Source organism: Heptranchias perlo, chromosome 10 (genome assembly GCF_035084215.1).
Source record: "Heptranchias perlo isolate sHepPer1 chromosome 10, sHepPer1.hap1, whole genome shotgun sequence".
NCBI classification, from domain to species: Eukaryota; Metazoa; Chordata; class Chondrichthyes; order Hexanchiformes; family Hexanchidae; genus Heptranchias; species Heptranchias perlo.
The window spans coordinates 87051258-87067360 of record NC_090334.1 but is presented as its reverse complement, the minus strand read 5'-3'; the positions used below and the strand labels follow the sequence as shown (position 1 = coordinate 87067360).

At 51.6% G+C, this 16103-nt stretch overlaps 1 protein-coding gene across 3 annotated transcripts in view; it reads left to right on the top strand.

The window, feature by feature from the left end:
- tmem63c (transmembrane protein 63C) overlaps positions 1-16103 on the top strand; it is a 413010-nt gene that overhangs the window by 121728 nt on the left and 275179 nt on the right. For all 3 annotated transcript variants that reach the window (XM_067992153.1, XM_067992151.1, XM_067992152.1), the window contains exons 4-5: positions 7175-7262; positions 13418-13455. In XM_067992153.1, the coding sequence (XP_067848254.1) occupies positions 7175-7262; positions 13418-13455 (126 nt within the window). The remainder of the gene's footprint in view (positions 1-7174; positions 7263-13417; positions 13456-16103) is intronic.

Here is a 16103-nt window from a genome sequence, read left to right as displayed (position 1 = left end):
CTAAGATTCTGCTGGAGTGATGTGATGCCTGGAAATCCCTTTCATCTGCGGCCCCCAAAGGCACAATGGTAGCGGTGTGAGCTGCCATGGTAGCGGTGTGAGCTGCCATGGTAGCGGTGTGAGCTGCCATGCACGGTGTCAGAGATTTCATAAGAGGATCCATCATGGTGGGTTCCATTGCAGTGTTGATGGAGTGATGGAGCTGACTGCTCGGTCCATGATGCACAGAATGGTCTGCATGCTCTGCACAAAGCCTTGATACAAGTTGGGGAGCTGGACTCCTCCATGCTCTGCGACATTGTGCGCAAGCTGTCTGGCAGACTGCTCAGTGCACCTAGCATTGCCCGGTCTATGTCCATCAGCCTTCTTTGGTAGACTAGGCCCTCAAAGTCAGCATCTGGGTGCTCTGCAGCAGAACCAGTGTGCAACTTTGTTCTCCAGCGAGCTGACACCTGTGGCATCCTATCCCCCTGCCCTCGCTCCAGCCCACTTCTGCCCAATGAGTAAGCATATGCAGATTCATCCTCCAACCTAACCTCTCAAGTGTGTGTGGGGTCAGTATCTCAGCTGGTGCTTGTTAGAGTCAGATCAGGTGACGATGCATCATAGAATCATAGAATGATACAGCACAGAAGGAGGCCATTTGGCCCATTGTGACTGTGCCAGCTCTTTGAAAGAGCTGTTGAATTAGTCCCACTCCCCTGCTCTTTCCCCATTTTCCCCCTTGAAATATTTATCCAATTCCCTTTTGAAAATTATTAATGCTTCCATCACCCTTTCAGGCAGTGTATCCCAGATCATTACAACTCTCTGCGTAAAAATATTCTCCTCATCCCGCCTCTGGTTTTTGCCAATTTCCTTAAATCTGTGTCCTCTGGTTACCGACCCTTCTGTCACTGGAAACAGTTTCTCCTTACTTACTCTATCAAAACCGTTCATGATTTTGAACACCTCCATCAAATCTTCCCCTTAACCTTCTCTGTTCTAAGGAGAAGATAGGAACATAGGAATATAGGAACAGGAGTAGGCCATTCAGCCCCTCGTGTCTGCTCCGCCATTTGATAAGATCATGGCTGATCTGTGATCTAACTCCATATACCTGCCTTTGGCCCATATCCCTTAACACCTTTGATTACCAAAAAGCTATCTATCTCACATTTAAATTTAACAATTGAGCTAGCATCAATTGCCGTTTGCGGAAGAGAGTTCCAAACTTCTACCACCCTTTGTGTGTAGAAATGTTTTCTAATCTCGCTCCTGAACGGTCTGGCTCTAATTTTTAGACTGTGCCCCCTACTCCTAGAATCCCCAACCAACGGAAATAGTTTCTCTCTATCCACCCTATCTGTTCCCCTTAATATTTTATAAACTTCGATCAGATCACCCCTTAACCTTCGAAACTCTAGAGAATACAACCCCAATTTGTGTAATCTCTCTTCGTAACTTAAACCCTTGAAGTCCGGGTATCATTCTAGTAAACCTACGCTGCACTCCCTCCAAGGCCAATATGTCCTTCCGAAGGTGCGGTGCCCAGAACTGCCCACAGTACTCCAGGTGCGGTCTAACCAGGGTTTTGTATAGCTGCAGCATAACTTCTGCCCCCTTGTACTCCAGTCCTCTAGATATAAAGGCCAGCATTCCATTAGCCTTATTGATTATTTTCTGCACCTGTTCATGACACTTCAATGATATATGTACCTGAACCCCTAAGTCCCTTTGGACATCCACTGTTTTTAACTTTTTACCATTTAGAAAGTACCCTGTTCTATCCTTTTTTGATCCAAAGTGGATGACCTCACATTTGTCTACATTGAATTCCATTTGCCACAATTTTGCCCATTCACCTAATCTATCAACATCCCTTTGTAATTTTACGTTTTCATCTACACTGCTTACAATGCCACCAATCTTTGTGTCATCGGCAAACTTAGATATGAGACTTTCTATGCCTTCATCTAAGTCGTTAATAAATATTGTGAATAATTGAGGCCCCAAGACAGATCCCTGCAGGACTCCACAAGTCACATCCTGCCAATGTGAGTACCTTCCCATTATCCCTACTCTCTCTGTCGCCTTTCGCTCAGCCAACTTCCTGACCAAGTCTGTACTTTTCCCTCGATTCCATGGGCTTCTATCTTAGCCAACAGTCTCTTATGTGGGACCTTCTCAAATGCCTTCTGGAAGTCCATATAAATAACATCCATTGACATTCCCCTTTCCTCTACTTTAGTCACCTCTTCAAAAAATTCAATCAGGTTTGTCAGGCACGACCTACCTTTCACAAATCCATGCTGGCTCTCTCTGATTAACTGAAAATTCTCGGTGTTCAGTCACCCTATCCTTAATTATAGACTCCAGCATTTTCCCCACAACAGATGTTAGGCTAACTGGTGTATAATTCCCTGGTTTCCCTCTCTCTCCTTTCTTAAAAAGCGGAGTGACATGTGCAATTTTCCAATCCAGAGGGACAGTTCCTGAATCTAGAGAACTTTGAAAGATTATAGTTAGGGCATCCGCAATGTGCTCACCTACTTCCTTTAAAACCCTGGGATGGAAACCATCTGGTCCTGGGGATTTGTCACTCTTTAGTGCTATTATTTTCTTCATTTTCTTCTCCAGTCTCTCCACATAACTGACGTCCCTCATCCCTGGTACCATTCTAGTAAACCTCCTCTGCACCCTCTCTAAGGCCTTCATATCCTTCCTAAAGTGTGGTGCCCAGAATTGGACACAATACTCCAGCTGAGGTCTAACCAGTGTTTTATAAAGGTTTAGCATAACTTCCTTCCTTTTGTACTCTATTCCTCTATTAATAAAGCCCAGGATCCCATTTGCTTTTTTAACAGCCTTATCAACTTGTTCTGCCACATTCAAAGATTTGTGTATGTGCACCCCCAGGTCTCTCTGTACCTACACCCCCCTTTAAAATTGTACCATTTAGTTTATATTGCCTCTCCTCATTTTTCCTACCAAAATGTATCACTTCACACTTCTGTTAAATTTCTTCTGCCATGCGTCTGTCCATTTCACCAGTCTGTCTGTGTCCTCCTGAAGTCTGTTGCTATCCTCACTGTTTACTACATTCCCGAGTTTCGTGTCATGTCCAAACTTTGAAATTATACCCTCTATGCACAAGTCCAGGTCATTAATATATATCAAAAAGAGCAGTGGTCCCAATACTGACCCTGGGGAACACCACTGTATACTTCCCTCCAGTCTGAAAAACAACCGTTCACCACAACTCTCTGCTTTCTGTCCCTTAATCAATTTTGTATCCACACTGCCACTGTCCCTTTAATCCCATGGGCTTTAATTTTGCAAACAAATCTATTATGTCGTACTTTATCAAACGCCTTTTGAAAGTTCATATTCACATCAACCGCACGACCCTCCTCAGCCCTCTCTGTTACCTCATCAATTACATCGAATGTACAGCCATTCCATTCTGGATGGCGTCAAGCTTCATGTGTTGTTGCACCCATCCAGGCAACTCTTTACAATCTATATTAACGATTTGGAGGAGGGGACCGAGTGTAACATATCAAAGTTTGCAGATGATACAAAGATGGGAGGGAAAGTAGAGAGTGAGGAGGACATAAAAAACCTACAAGGGGATATAGACAGGCTGGGTGAGTGGGCGGAGATTTGGCAGATGCAATACAATATTGGAAAATGTGAGGTTATGCACTTTGGCAGGAAAAATCAGAGAGCAAGTTATTATCTTAATGGCGAGAAACTGGAAAGTACTGCAGTACAAAGGGATCTGGGGGTCCAAGTACAAGAAAATCAAAAAGTTAGTATGCAGGTGCAGCAGGTGATCAAGAAGGCCAACGGAATGTTGGCTTTTATTGCTCGGGGGACAGAATATAAAAACAGGGAGGTATTGCTGCAGTTATATAAGGTATTGGTGAGACCGCACCTGGAATACTGCATACAGTTTTGGTGTCCATACTTAAGAAAAGACATACTTGCTCTCGAGGCAGTACAAAGAAGGTTCACTCGGTTAATCCCGGGGATGAGGGGGTGGACATATGAGGAGAGGTTGAGTAGATTGCGACTCTACTCATTGGAGTTCAGAAGAATGAGAGGCGATCTTATTGAAACATATAAGATTGTGAAGGGGCTTGATCGGGTGGATGCGGTAAGGATGTTCCCAAGGATGGGTGAAACTAGAACTAGGGGGCATAATCTTAGAATAAGGGGCTGCTCTTTCAAAACTGAGATGAGGAGAAACTTCTTCACTCAGAGGGTGGTGGGTCTGTGGAATTTGCTGCCCCAGGAAGCTGTGGAAGCTACATCATTAAATAAATTTAAAACAGAAATCGACAGTTTTCTAGAAGTAAAGGGAATTAGGGGTTACGGGGAGCGGGCAGGAAATTGGACATGAAGCTGAGTGCGGATCGGTCAAGGCCCTGTGGGTGGCGGAGCGGGCCCAGGGGCTGAGTGGCCGGGTCCTGCTCCTACTTGTGTTCTTTAGATTTGAGGTTAGGATCAGATCAGCCATGATCTTATTGAATGGCGGAGCAGGCTCGAGGGGCCGATTGGCCTACTCCTGCTCCTATTTCTTATGTTCTTATGTTCTTAAGTAGAGCCTGTTCCATCACACTCCTGAGTACAGTCTTGTAGATGGTGACGAGGCTTTGAGGGGTCAGGAGGTGACCCACTCGTCACAGAGAATCCAGCCTCTGCCCTGCTCTTGTACCACAGTGTTGAGATAACTTGTCCAGTTCAGCTTGTGGTCAGTGGTGACCCCAGGATGTTGATGGTGGACCGGACGTGGGGCGGGGAGCGACCGGTGGAGGTGGGCAATCAGAAGAATGGTCAAGGCGGTGATCAGGAGGGAGGACAGGGGATGAGCAGTGCCCAACAGCGGCCTTTGGTTTTATTGTGGGGCCGGGAGGAGCACTCCTGCTTCTGCTCCTCCTCCTGGCACCACATTCAAGTAAATATTCTTAGGTTGCAGCCTCCAGCAGTTAGGTCGCATGTAGACCTGGTTTCCTGAACGCCACCAGTCTGGCGCTGCCTGCATTCAGGGCAAATCAATTTAGTAAAGGAGCCATCAAACAGTTGTTAGGCTCCCAATTTCTGTCTGTCTCTCTATGAATCTGTATTTCTCTCACTCTCCGTCTCTGTGTCTGTCTCTTTGTGTCTCCTATTTCTCTCACTCTCTGTGTTTCTGTATTTCTCTCACTCAGTTTCTCTGAGTCTCTGTATTTCTCTCTCATTCTCACTATCTCTGTGTCTTTGTATTTCTTTCTCACTCTCACTGTCTCTGAGACTCTGTATTTCTCTCTCACTCTCACTATCTGTGTGTGTGTGTCTCTCTCTCTCTGTTTCTGTATTTCTCTCTCTCTCTGAGTCTCTGTATTTCTCTCTCCGAGTCTCTGTATTTCTCTCTCTCTCCGAGTCTCTGTATTTCTCTCTCTCTCCGAGTCTCTGTATTTCTCTCTCTCTGAGTCTCTGTATTTCTCTCTCTCTCCGAGTCTCTGTATTTCTCTCTCTCTGAGTCTCTGTATTTCTCTCTCTCCGAGTCTCTGTATTTCTCTCTCTCTGAGTCTCTGTATTTCTCTCTCTCTGAGTCTCTGTATTTCTTTCTCTCTCCGAGTCTCTGTATTTCTCTCTCTCTGAGTCTCTGTATTTCTCTCTGAGTCTCTGTATTTCTCTCTCTCCGAGTCTCTGTATTTCTCTCTCTCTCTGAGTCTCTGTATTTCTCTCTCTCTGAGTCTCTGTATTTCTCTCTCTCTCTGAGTCCCTGTATTTCTCTCTCTCTCTGAGTCTCTGTATTTCTCTCTCACTCTGAGTCTCTGTATTTCTTTCTCTCTCCGAGTCTCTGTATTTCTCTCTCTCTCCGAGTCTCTGTATTTCTCTCTCACTCCGAGTCTCTGTATTTCTCTCTCTCTCTGAGTCTCTGTATTTCTCTCTCTCTCTGAGTCTCTGTATTTCTCTCTCTCTGAGTCTCTGTATTTCTCTCTCTCCGAGTCTCTGTATTTCTCTCTCTCTCTGAGTCTCTGTATTTCTCTCTCACTCCGAGTCTCTGTATTTCTCTCTCTCTCCGAGTCTCTGTATTTCTCTCTCTGTCCGAGTCTCTGTATTTCTCTCTCTCTCCGAGTCTCTGTATTTCTCTCTCTCTGAGTCCCTGTATTTCTCTCTCTCTCTGAGTCTCTGTATTTCTCTCTCACTCCGAGTCTCTGTATTTCTCTCTCTCTCCGAGTCTCTGTATTTCTCTCTCTCTGAGTCTCTGTATTTCTCTCTCTCTGAGTCTCTGTATTTCTCTCTCTCTGAGTCTCTGTATTTCTTTCTCTCTCCGAGTCTCTGTATTTCTCTCTCTCTGAGTCTCTGTATTTCTCTCTGAGTCTCTGTATTTCTCTCTCTCCGAGTCTCTGTATTTCTCTCTCTCTGAGTCTCTGTATTTCTCTCTCTCTCTGAGTCTCTGTATTTCTCTCTCTCTGAGTCTCTGTATTTCTCTCTCTCTCTGAGTACCTGTATTTCTCTCTCTCTCTGAGTCTCTGTATTTCTCTCTCACTCCGAGTCTCTGTATTTCTCTCTCTCTCCGAGTCTCTGTATTTCTCTCTCTCTCCGAGTCTCTGTATTTCTCTCTCTCTGAGTCTCTGTATTTCTCTCTCTCTCTGAGTCCCTGTATTTCTCTCTCTCTCTGAGTCTCTGTATTTCTCTCTCACTCCGAGTCTCTGTATTTCTCTCTCTCTCCGAGTCTCTGTATTTCTCTCTCTCTCCGAGTCTCTGTATTTCTCTCTCTCTCCGAGTCTCTGTATTTCTCTCTCTCTCCGAGTCTCTGTATTTCTCTCTCTCTCTGAGTCTCTGTATTTCTCTCTCTCCGAGTCTCTGTATTTCTCTCTCTCTCCGAGTCTCTGTATTTCTCTCTCTCTCTGAGTCTCTGTATTTCTCTCTCTCTCCGAGTCTCTGTATTTCTCTCTCTCTCCGAGTCTCTGTATTTCTCTCTCTCTGAGTCTCTGTATTTCTCTCTCTCCGAGTCTCTGTATTTCTCTCTCTCTCCGAGTCTCTGTATTTCTCTCTCTCTCTGAGTCTCTGTATTTCTCTCTCACTCTCACTATCTCTGTCTTTGCATTTCTCTCTCACTCTCTGACTCTGTCTCTCGGTGCTTCTGGGAGTGTCTCTACCGTTGTGTTTAAAACTCTTTCTTCTTTTCTTTCTCCAGCCTCACCTCTCTGTTTTACGGGGAGCCGACTGAAAAGGAGAAATCTCCCTCTGAATCCAGCCCCACCGAACTAGAGAGTAAAGATGTGGTGAGTCAGTCGCTGCGCTTACACCCACGTCAATAGGCTGCCTCCAGTAACATGCGCTGTCATTTTCCCTAACAGTCTCTTGTGTGGAACCTTGTCGAATGCCTTCTGGAAGTCCAGATAAATAACATCCATCGACACTCCCCTTTTCTACCACATTAGTTACCTCCTCAAAAAATTCTACAAGGTTTATTAGACATGACTTACCCATGCTGGCTCCCTCTGATCAGCTCATGTTTGTCCAAATGCTCAGTGTTACAGTATCACTCAGTGACCCAGCGGGCCTGTTACTGTACCAGAGTGACCCAACGGGACTGTTACTGTACCAGAGTGACCCAGAGGGCCTGTTACTGTACCAGAGTGACCCAACGGGACTGTTACTGTACCAGAGTGACCCAACGGGACTGTTACTGTACCAGAGTGACCAACGGGACTGTTACTGTACCAGAGTGACCCAGAGGGCGTGTTACTGTACCAGAGTGACCCAGAGGGCGTGTTACTGTACCAGAGTGACCCAGAGGGCGTGTTACTGTACCAGAGTGACCCAGCGGGCCTGTTACTGTACCAGAGTGACCCAGCGGGACTGTTACTGTACCAGAGTGACCCAGCGGGACTGTTACTGTACCAGAGTGACCCAACGGGACTGTTACTGTACCAGAGTGACCCAGAGGGCGTGTTACTGTACCAGAGTGACCCAGAGGGCGTGTTACTGTACCAGAGTGACCCAGCGGGCGTGTTACTGTACCAGAGTGACCCAGAGGGCGTGTTACTGTACCAGAGTGACCCAGAGGGCGTGTTACTGTGCCAGAGTGACCCAGCGGGCGTGTTACTGTACCAGAGTGACCCAGCGGGTGTGTTACTGTACCAGAGTGACCCAGCGGGACTGTTACTGTACCAGAGTAACCCAGAGGGCCTGTTACTGTACCAGAGTGACCCAGCGGGCCTGTTACTGTACCAGAGTGACCCAGCGGGCGTGTTACTGTACCAGAGTGACCCAGAGGGCGTGTTACTGTACCAGAGTGACCCAGCGGGCGTGTTACTGTACCAGAGTGACCCAGCGGGCGTGTTACTGTACCAGAGTGACCCAGCGGGCTTGTTACTGTACCAGAGTGACCCAGCGGGACTGTTACTGTACCAGAGTGACCCAGAGGGCGTGTTACTGTACCAGAGTGACCCAGAGGGCGTGTTACTGTACCAGAGTGACCCAGAGGGACTGTTACTGTACCAGAGTGACCCAGAGGGCGTGTTACTGTACCAGAGTGACCCAGAGGGCGTGTTACTGTACCAGAGTGACCCAGCGGGACTGTTACTGTACCAGAGTAACCCAGAGGGCGTGTTACTGTACCAGAGTGACCCAGCGGGCGTGTTACTGTGCCAGAGTGACCCAGCGGGCCTGTTACTGTACCAGAGTGACCCAGCGGGCGTGTTACTGTACCAGAGTGACCCAGCGGGCCTGTTACTGTACCAGAGTGACCCAGCGGGCCTGTTACTGTACCAGAGTGACCCAGCGGGCCTGTTACTGTACCAGAGTGACCCAGCGGGCGTGTTACTGTACCAGAGTGACCCAGCGGGCCTGTTACTGTACCAGAGTGACCCAGCGGGCCTGTTACTGTACCAGAGTGACCCAGCGGGCCTGTTACTGTACCAGAGTGACCCAGCGGGCCTGTTACTGTACCAGAGTGACCCAGCGGGTGTGTTACTGTACCAGAGTGACCCAGCGGGCCTGTTACTGTACCAGAGTGACCCAGCGGGCCTGTTACTGTACCAGAGTGACCCAGCGGGCCTGTTACTGTACCAGAGTGACCCAGCGGGCGTGTTACTGTACCAGAGTGACCCAGGGGGTGTGTTACTGTACCAGAGTGACCCAGCGGGCGTGTTACTGTACCAGAGTGACCCAGCGGGCGTGTTACTGTACCAGAGTGACCCAGAGGGCGTGATACTGTACCAGAGTGACCCAGCGGGACTGTTACTGTACCAGAGTAACCCAGAGGGCGTGTTACTGTACCAGAGTGACCCAGCGGGCGTGTTACTGTGCCAGAGTGACCCAGCGGGCCTGTTACTGTACCAGAGTGACCCAGCGGGCGTGTTACTGTACCAGAGTGACCCAGCGGGCCTGTTACTGTACCAGAGTGACCCAGAGGGCCTGTTACTGTACCAGAGTGACCCAGCGGGCGTGTTACTGTACCAGAGTGACCCAGCGGGCCTGTTACTGTACCAGAGTGACCCAGAGGGCCTGTTACTGTACCAGAGTGACCCAGTGGGCCTGTGACTGTACCAGAGTGACCCAGCGGGACTGTTACTGTACCAGAGTGACCCAGTGGGCGTCTTACTGTACCAGAGTGACCCAGTGGGCGTGTTACTGTACCAGAGTGACCCAGCGGGCCTGTTACTGTACCAGAGTGACCCAGCGGGCCTGTTACTGTACCAGAGTGACCCAGAGGGCCTGTTACTGTACCAGAGTGACCCAGCGGGTGTGTTACTGTACCAGAGTGACCCAGCGGGCCTGTTACTGTACCAGAGTGACCCAGAGGGCCTGTTACTGTACCAGAGTGACCCAGCGGGCCTGTTACTGTACCAGAGTGACCCAGCGGGCCTGTTACTGTACCAGAGTGACCCAGAGGGCCTGTTACTGTACCAGAGTGACCCAGGGGGTGTGTTACTGTACCAGAGTGACCCAGAGGGCGTGATACTGTACCAGAGTGACCCAGAGGGCGTGTTACTGTACCAGAGTGACCCAGCGGGCGTGTTACTGTACCAGAGTGACCCAACGGGACTGTTACTGTACCAGAGTGACCCAGTGGGCGTCTTACTGTACCAGAGTGACCCAGTGGGCGTGTTACTGTACCAGAGTGACCCAGCGGGCCTGTTACTGTACCAGAGTGACCCAGCGGGCCTGTTACTGTACCAGAGTGACCCAGAGGGCCTGTTACTGTACCAGAGTGACCCAGCGGGTGTGTTACTGTACCAGAGTGACCCAGCGGGCCTGTTACTGTACCAGAGTGACCCAGAGGGCCTGTTACTGTACCAGAGTGACCCAGCGGGCCTGTTACTGTACCAGAGTGACCCAGCGGGCCTGTTACTGTACCAGAGTGACCCAGAGGGCCTGTTACTGTACCAGAGTGACCCAGGGGGTGTGTTACTGTACCAGAGTGACCCAGAGGGCGTGATACTGTACCAGAGTGACCCAGAGGGCGTGTTACTGTACCAGAGTGACCCAGCGGGCGTGTTACTGTACCAGAGTGACCCAACGGGACTGTTACTGTACCAGAGTGACCCAGAGGGCGTGATACTGTACCAGAGTGACCCAGAGGGCCTGTTACTGTACCAGAGTGACCCAGAGGGCCTGTTACTGTACCAGAGTGACCCAGAGGGCGTGATACTGTACCAGAGTGACCCAGAGGGCGTGTTACTGTACCAGAGTGACCCAGAGGGCCTGTTACTGTACCAGAGTGACCCAGAGGGCCTGTTACTGTACCAGAGTGACCCAGCGGGACTGTTACTGTACCAGAGTAACCCAGAGGGCGTGTTACTGTACCAGAGTGACCCAGCGGGCGTGTTACTGTACCAGAGTGACCCAGCGGGCGTGTTACTGTGCCAGAGTGACCCAGCGGGCGTGTTACTGTACCAGAGTGACCCAGCGGGCGTGTTACTGTACCAGAGTGACCCAGCGGGCGTGTTACTGTACCAGAGTGACCCAGCGGGCCTGTTACTGTACCAGAGTGACCCAGCGGGCGTGTTACTGTACCAGAGTGACCCAGCGGGCGTGTTACTGTACCAGAGTGACCCAGCGGGACTGTTACTGTACCAGAGTGACCCAGCGGGCCTGTTACTGTACCAGAGTGACCCAGCGGGCGTGTTACTGTACCAGAGTGACCCAGTGGGCCTGTTACTGTACCAGAGTGACCCAGCGGGCCTGTTACTGTACCAGAGTGACCCAGAGGGCCTGTTACTGTACCAGAGTGACCCAGAGGGCCTGTTACTGTACCAGAGTGACCCAGCGGGCGTGTTACTGTACCAGAGTGACCCAGTGGGCCTGTTACTGTACCAGAGTGACCCAGAGGGCCTGTTACTGTACCAGAGTGACCCGGAGGGCCTGTTACTGTACCAGAGTGACCCAGCGGGTGTGTTACTGTACCAGAGTGACCCAGTGGGCCTGTGACTGTACCAGAGTGACCCAGCGGGACTGTTACTGTACCAGAGTGACCCAACGGGCGTGTTACTGTACCAGAGTGACCCAGCGAGCGTGTTACTGTACCAGAGTGACCCAGAGGGCGTGTTACTGTACCAGAGTGACCCAGCGGGCGTGTTACTGTACCAGAGTGACCCAGCGGGGCTGTTACTGTACCAGAGTGACCCAGAGGGCATGTTACTGTACCAGAGTGACCCAGCGGGTGTGTTACTGTACCAGAGTGACCCAGGGGGTGTGTTACTGTACCAGAGTGACCCAGCGGGTGTGTTACTGTACCAGAGTGACCCAGAGGGCGTGTTACTGTACCAGAGTGACCCAGGGGGTGTGTTACTGTACCAGAGTGACCCAGCGGGTGTGTTACTGTACCAGAGTGACCCAGCGGGTGTGTTACTGTACCAGAGTGACCCAGGGGGTGTGTTACTGTACCAGAGTGACCCAGGGGGTGTGTTACTGTACCAGAGTGACCCAGCGGGCCTGTTACTGTACCAGAGTGACCCAGCGGGCGTGTTACTGTACCAGAGTGACCCAGCGGGCCTGTTACTGTACCAGAGTGACCCAGCGGGCGTGTTACTGTACCAGAGTGACCCAGAGGGCGTGTTACTGTACCAGAGTGACCCAGAGGGCCTGTTACTGTACCAGAGTGACCCAGAGGGCGTGTTACTGTACCAGAGTGACCCAGAGGGCCTGTTACTGTACCAGAGTGAACCAGAGGGCCTGTTACTGTACCAGAGTGACCCAGAGGGCGTGTTACTGTACCAGAGTGACCCAGCGGGCCTGTTACTGTACCAGAGTGACCCAGCGGGCCTGTTACTGTACCAGAGTGACCCAGCGGGCGTGTTACTGTACCAGAGTGACCCAGCGGGACTGTTACTGTACCAGAGTGACCCAGAGGGCGTGTTACTGTCCCAGAGTGACCCAGCGGGCGTGTTACTGTACCAGAGTGACCCAGAGGGCGTGTTACTGTACCAGAGTGACCCAGCGGGTGTGTTACTGTACCAGAGTGACCCAGCGGGCGTGTTACTGTACCAGAGTGACCCAGTGGGCCTGTTACTGTACCAGAGTGACCCAACGGGTGTGTTACTGTACCAGAGTGACCCAGTGGGCCTGTTACTGTACCAGAGTGACCCAGAGGGCCTGTTACTGTACCAGAGTGACCCAGAGGGCCTGTTACTGTACCAGAGTGACCCAGCGGGTGTGTTACTGTACCAGAGTGACCCAGTGGGCCTGTGACTGTACCAGAGTGACCCAGCGTGACTGTTACTGTACCAGAGTGACCCAACGGGCGTGTTACTGTACCAGAGTGACCCAGCGAGCGTGTTACTGTACCAGAGTGACCCAGCGGGGCTGTTACTGTACCAGAGTGACCCAGAGGGCATGTTACTGTACCAGAGTGACCCAGCGGGGCTGTTACTGTACCAGAGTGACCCAGAGGGCGTTTTACTGTACCAGAGTGACCCAATGGGCGTGTTACTGTGCCAGAGTGACCCAGAGGGCGTGTTACTGTACCAGAGTGACCCAGCGGGACTGTTACTGTACCAGAGTGACCCAGAGGGCCTGTTACTGTACCAGAGTGACCCAGCAGGTGTGTTACTGTACCAGAGTGACCCAGGGGGTGTGTTACTGTACCAGAGTGACCCAGCAGGTGTGTTACTGTACCAGAGTGACCCAGAGGGCGTGTTACTGTACCAGAGTGACCCAGGGGGTGTGTTACTGTACCAGAGTGACCCAGCGGGTGTGTTACTGTACCAGAGTGACCCAGTGGGCCTGTTACTGTACCAGAGTGACCCAACGGTTGTGTTACTGTACCAGAGTGACCCAGTGGGCCTGTTACTGTACCAGAGTGACCCAGAGGGCCTGTTACTGTACCAGAGTGAGCGTGCTCATTGCCTGCTCTAATTTCTAATTTGTGTTTTTAAATTCTAAGTAGTGAATTGATGATTTTGATTGCTGATTGGTCCTGTTTCTGCAGGGGTTCTGTTCCTGGTTGACCACACTCTATCACATGAGGTAAGTTAATCTCCAGTTGCCATCAATGGAAGTCGCTATCCCTGTTTTTGTTTAAGCAACAGTTAGAGGGCTGGAGACTATCTTTTTCAGTCCAAACCAAGAGTCCTGGATACTCGAGTGCATTCCTCAGCCACGTGCTAGAATATGGAAGGATAGGAAGATTAGGGAGCTCAACATCTGGCTAAAAGAGATGGTGTCAGGAAGAGTGATTTCCATTTTAGGGGCATTGGCACCAGTTGTGACATAAGAACATAAGAAACAGGAGCAGGAGTAGGCCAATCGGCCCCTCAAGCCTGCTCCGCCATTCAATAAGATCATGGCTGATCTGACCCTAACCTCAAATCTAAATTCATGTCCAATTTCCTGCCCGCTCCCCGTAACCCCTAATTCCCTTTACTTCTAGGAAACTGTCTATTTCTGTTTTAAATTTATTTAATGATGTAGCTTCCACAGCTTCCTGGGGCAGCAAATTCCACAGACCCACCACCCTCTGAGTGAAGAAGTTTCTCCTCATCTCAGTTTGGAAAGAGCAGCCCCTTATTCTAAGATTATGCCCCCTAGTTCTAGTTTCACCCATCCTTGGGAACATCCTTACCGCATCCACCCGATCAAGCCCCTTCACAATCTTATATGTTTCAATAAGATCGCCTGACGAAGATGAGAACTATTCCGCAAGGATAGGCTGCATCTAAACAGGAAGCAACTGATGAACTGGCAAACGGATAACTAGAAACACAGAAAATAGGAGCAGGAGTAGGCCATTCGGCCCTTCGAGCCTGCCCCGCCATTCAATATGATCATGACTGATCCTCTATCTCAATACCATTTTCCCGCTCTCTCCCCAGACCCCTTGATGCCTTTTGTGTCTAGAAATCTATCCAGCTCCTTCTTAAATATATTCAGTGACTTGGCCTCCACAGCCTTCTGTGGTAGAGAATTCCACAGGTTCAGAAATTAGGGAAGTGAAGAGTCATTTAAAGTAGGAAGGAATGGGGGCCCGGAAAATAAAAGCAATCAAATAGCAACCAGAGAAAGTAGAAATAGATGAGGTAATTATACAAATTAAGAATTTAGCAAAAGGGAAAGCAATTGGAAGGAATAAAGGGAATAGAGGAGGAAAATGAAATTGACCAGTTACAAGCAGGGAAAAGATAGGTGTTATTTTGGACAAAAAAACATGGGAAATAGAGTAGTGTTCAATATAAACCAAAAAAATCAAAGTGCCTGAATTGCAATGTTCAGTGAGGGAAATAAACTGGAGAATAAGAAGCAGTTATGTCCCAGAAAATTTCTGATTTAAAAGCAGAAACTTGAAAACAAACTAGGCAGGAGTAAGAGGGGTAGAGGTAGAAGTGGAGCCAGCTCTGACCCCCGGGGTACACCACCTCCGACCCCGGGGTACACCACCTCCGACCCCGGGGTACACCCCCTCACACCCCGGGGTACACCCCCTCACACCCTGGGGTCAACCCCTCACACCCCAGGGTACACCCCCTCACACCCCGGGGTACACCCCTCACACCCCGGGGTCAACCCCTCACACCCCGGGGTCAACCCCTCACACCCCGGGGTACACCCCCTCACACCCCGGGGTACACCCCCTCACACCCCGGGGTACACCCCTCACACCCCGGGGTACACCACCTCCGACCCCGGGGTACACCCCCTCACACCCTGGGGTACACCCCCTCACACCCCGGGGTACACCCCTCACACCCCGGGGTACACCCCCTCACACCCCGGGGTACACCCCCTCACACCCTGGGGTACACCCCCTCACACCCCGGGGTACACCCCTCACACCCCGGGGTACACCCCCTCACACCCCGGGGTACACCCCCTCACACCCCGGGGTACACCACCTCACACCCCGGGGTACACCCCTCACACCCCGGGGTACACCACCTCCGACCCCGGGGTACACCCCCTCACACCCTGGGGTACACCCCCTCACACCCCGGGGTACACCCCTCACACCCCGGGGTACACCCCCTCACACCCCGGGGTACACCCCCTCACACCCCGGGGTACACCCCCTCCGACCCCGGGGTACACCCCCTCCGACCCCGGGGTACACCACCTCACACCCCGGGGTACACCCCCTCACACCCCGGGGTACACCCCCTCTGACCCCGGGGTACACCCCCTCCGACCCCGGGGTACACCCCCTCCGACCCCGGGGTACACCCCCTCCGACCCCGGGGTACACCCCCTCCGACCCCGGGGTACACGCCTCACACCCCGGGGTACACCCCTCACACCCCGGGGTACACCCCCTCACACCCCGGGGTACACCCCTCACACCCCGGGGTACACCCCCTCACACCCCGGGGTACACCCCTCACACCCCGGGGTACACCCCCTCACACCCCGGGGTACACCCCCTCACACCCCGGGGTACACCCCCTCCGACCCCGGGGTACACCCCCTCACACCCCGGGGTACACCCCCTCACACCCCCTCACACCCCCTCACACCCCGGGGTACACCCCCTCCGACCCCGGGGTACACCCCCTCCGACCCCGGGGTACACCCCCTCACACCCCCTCACACCCCGGGGTACACCCCTCACACCCCGGGGTACACCCCCTCACACCCCGGGGTACACCCCCTCACACCCCGGGGTACACCCCCTCACACCCCGGGGT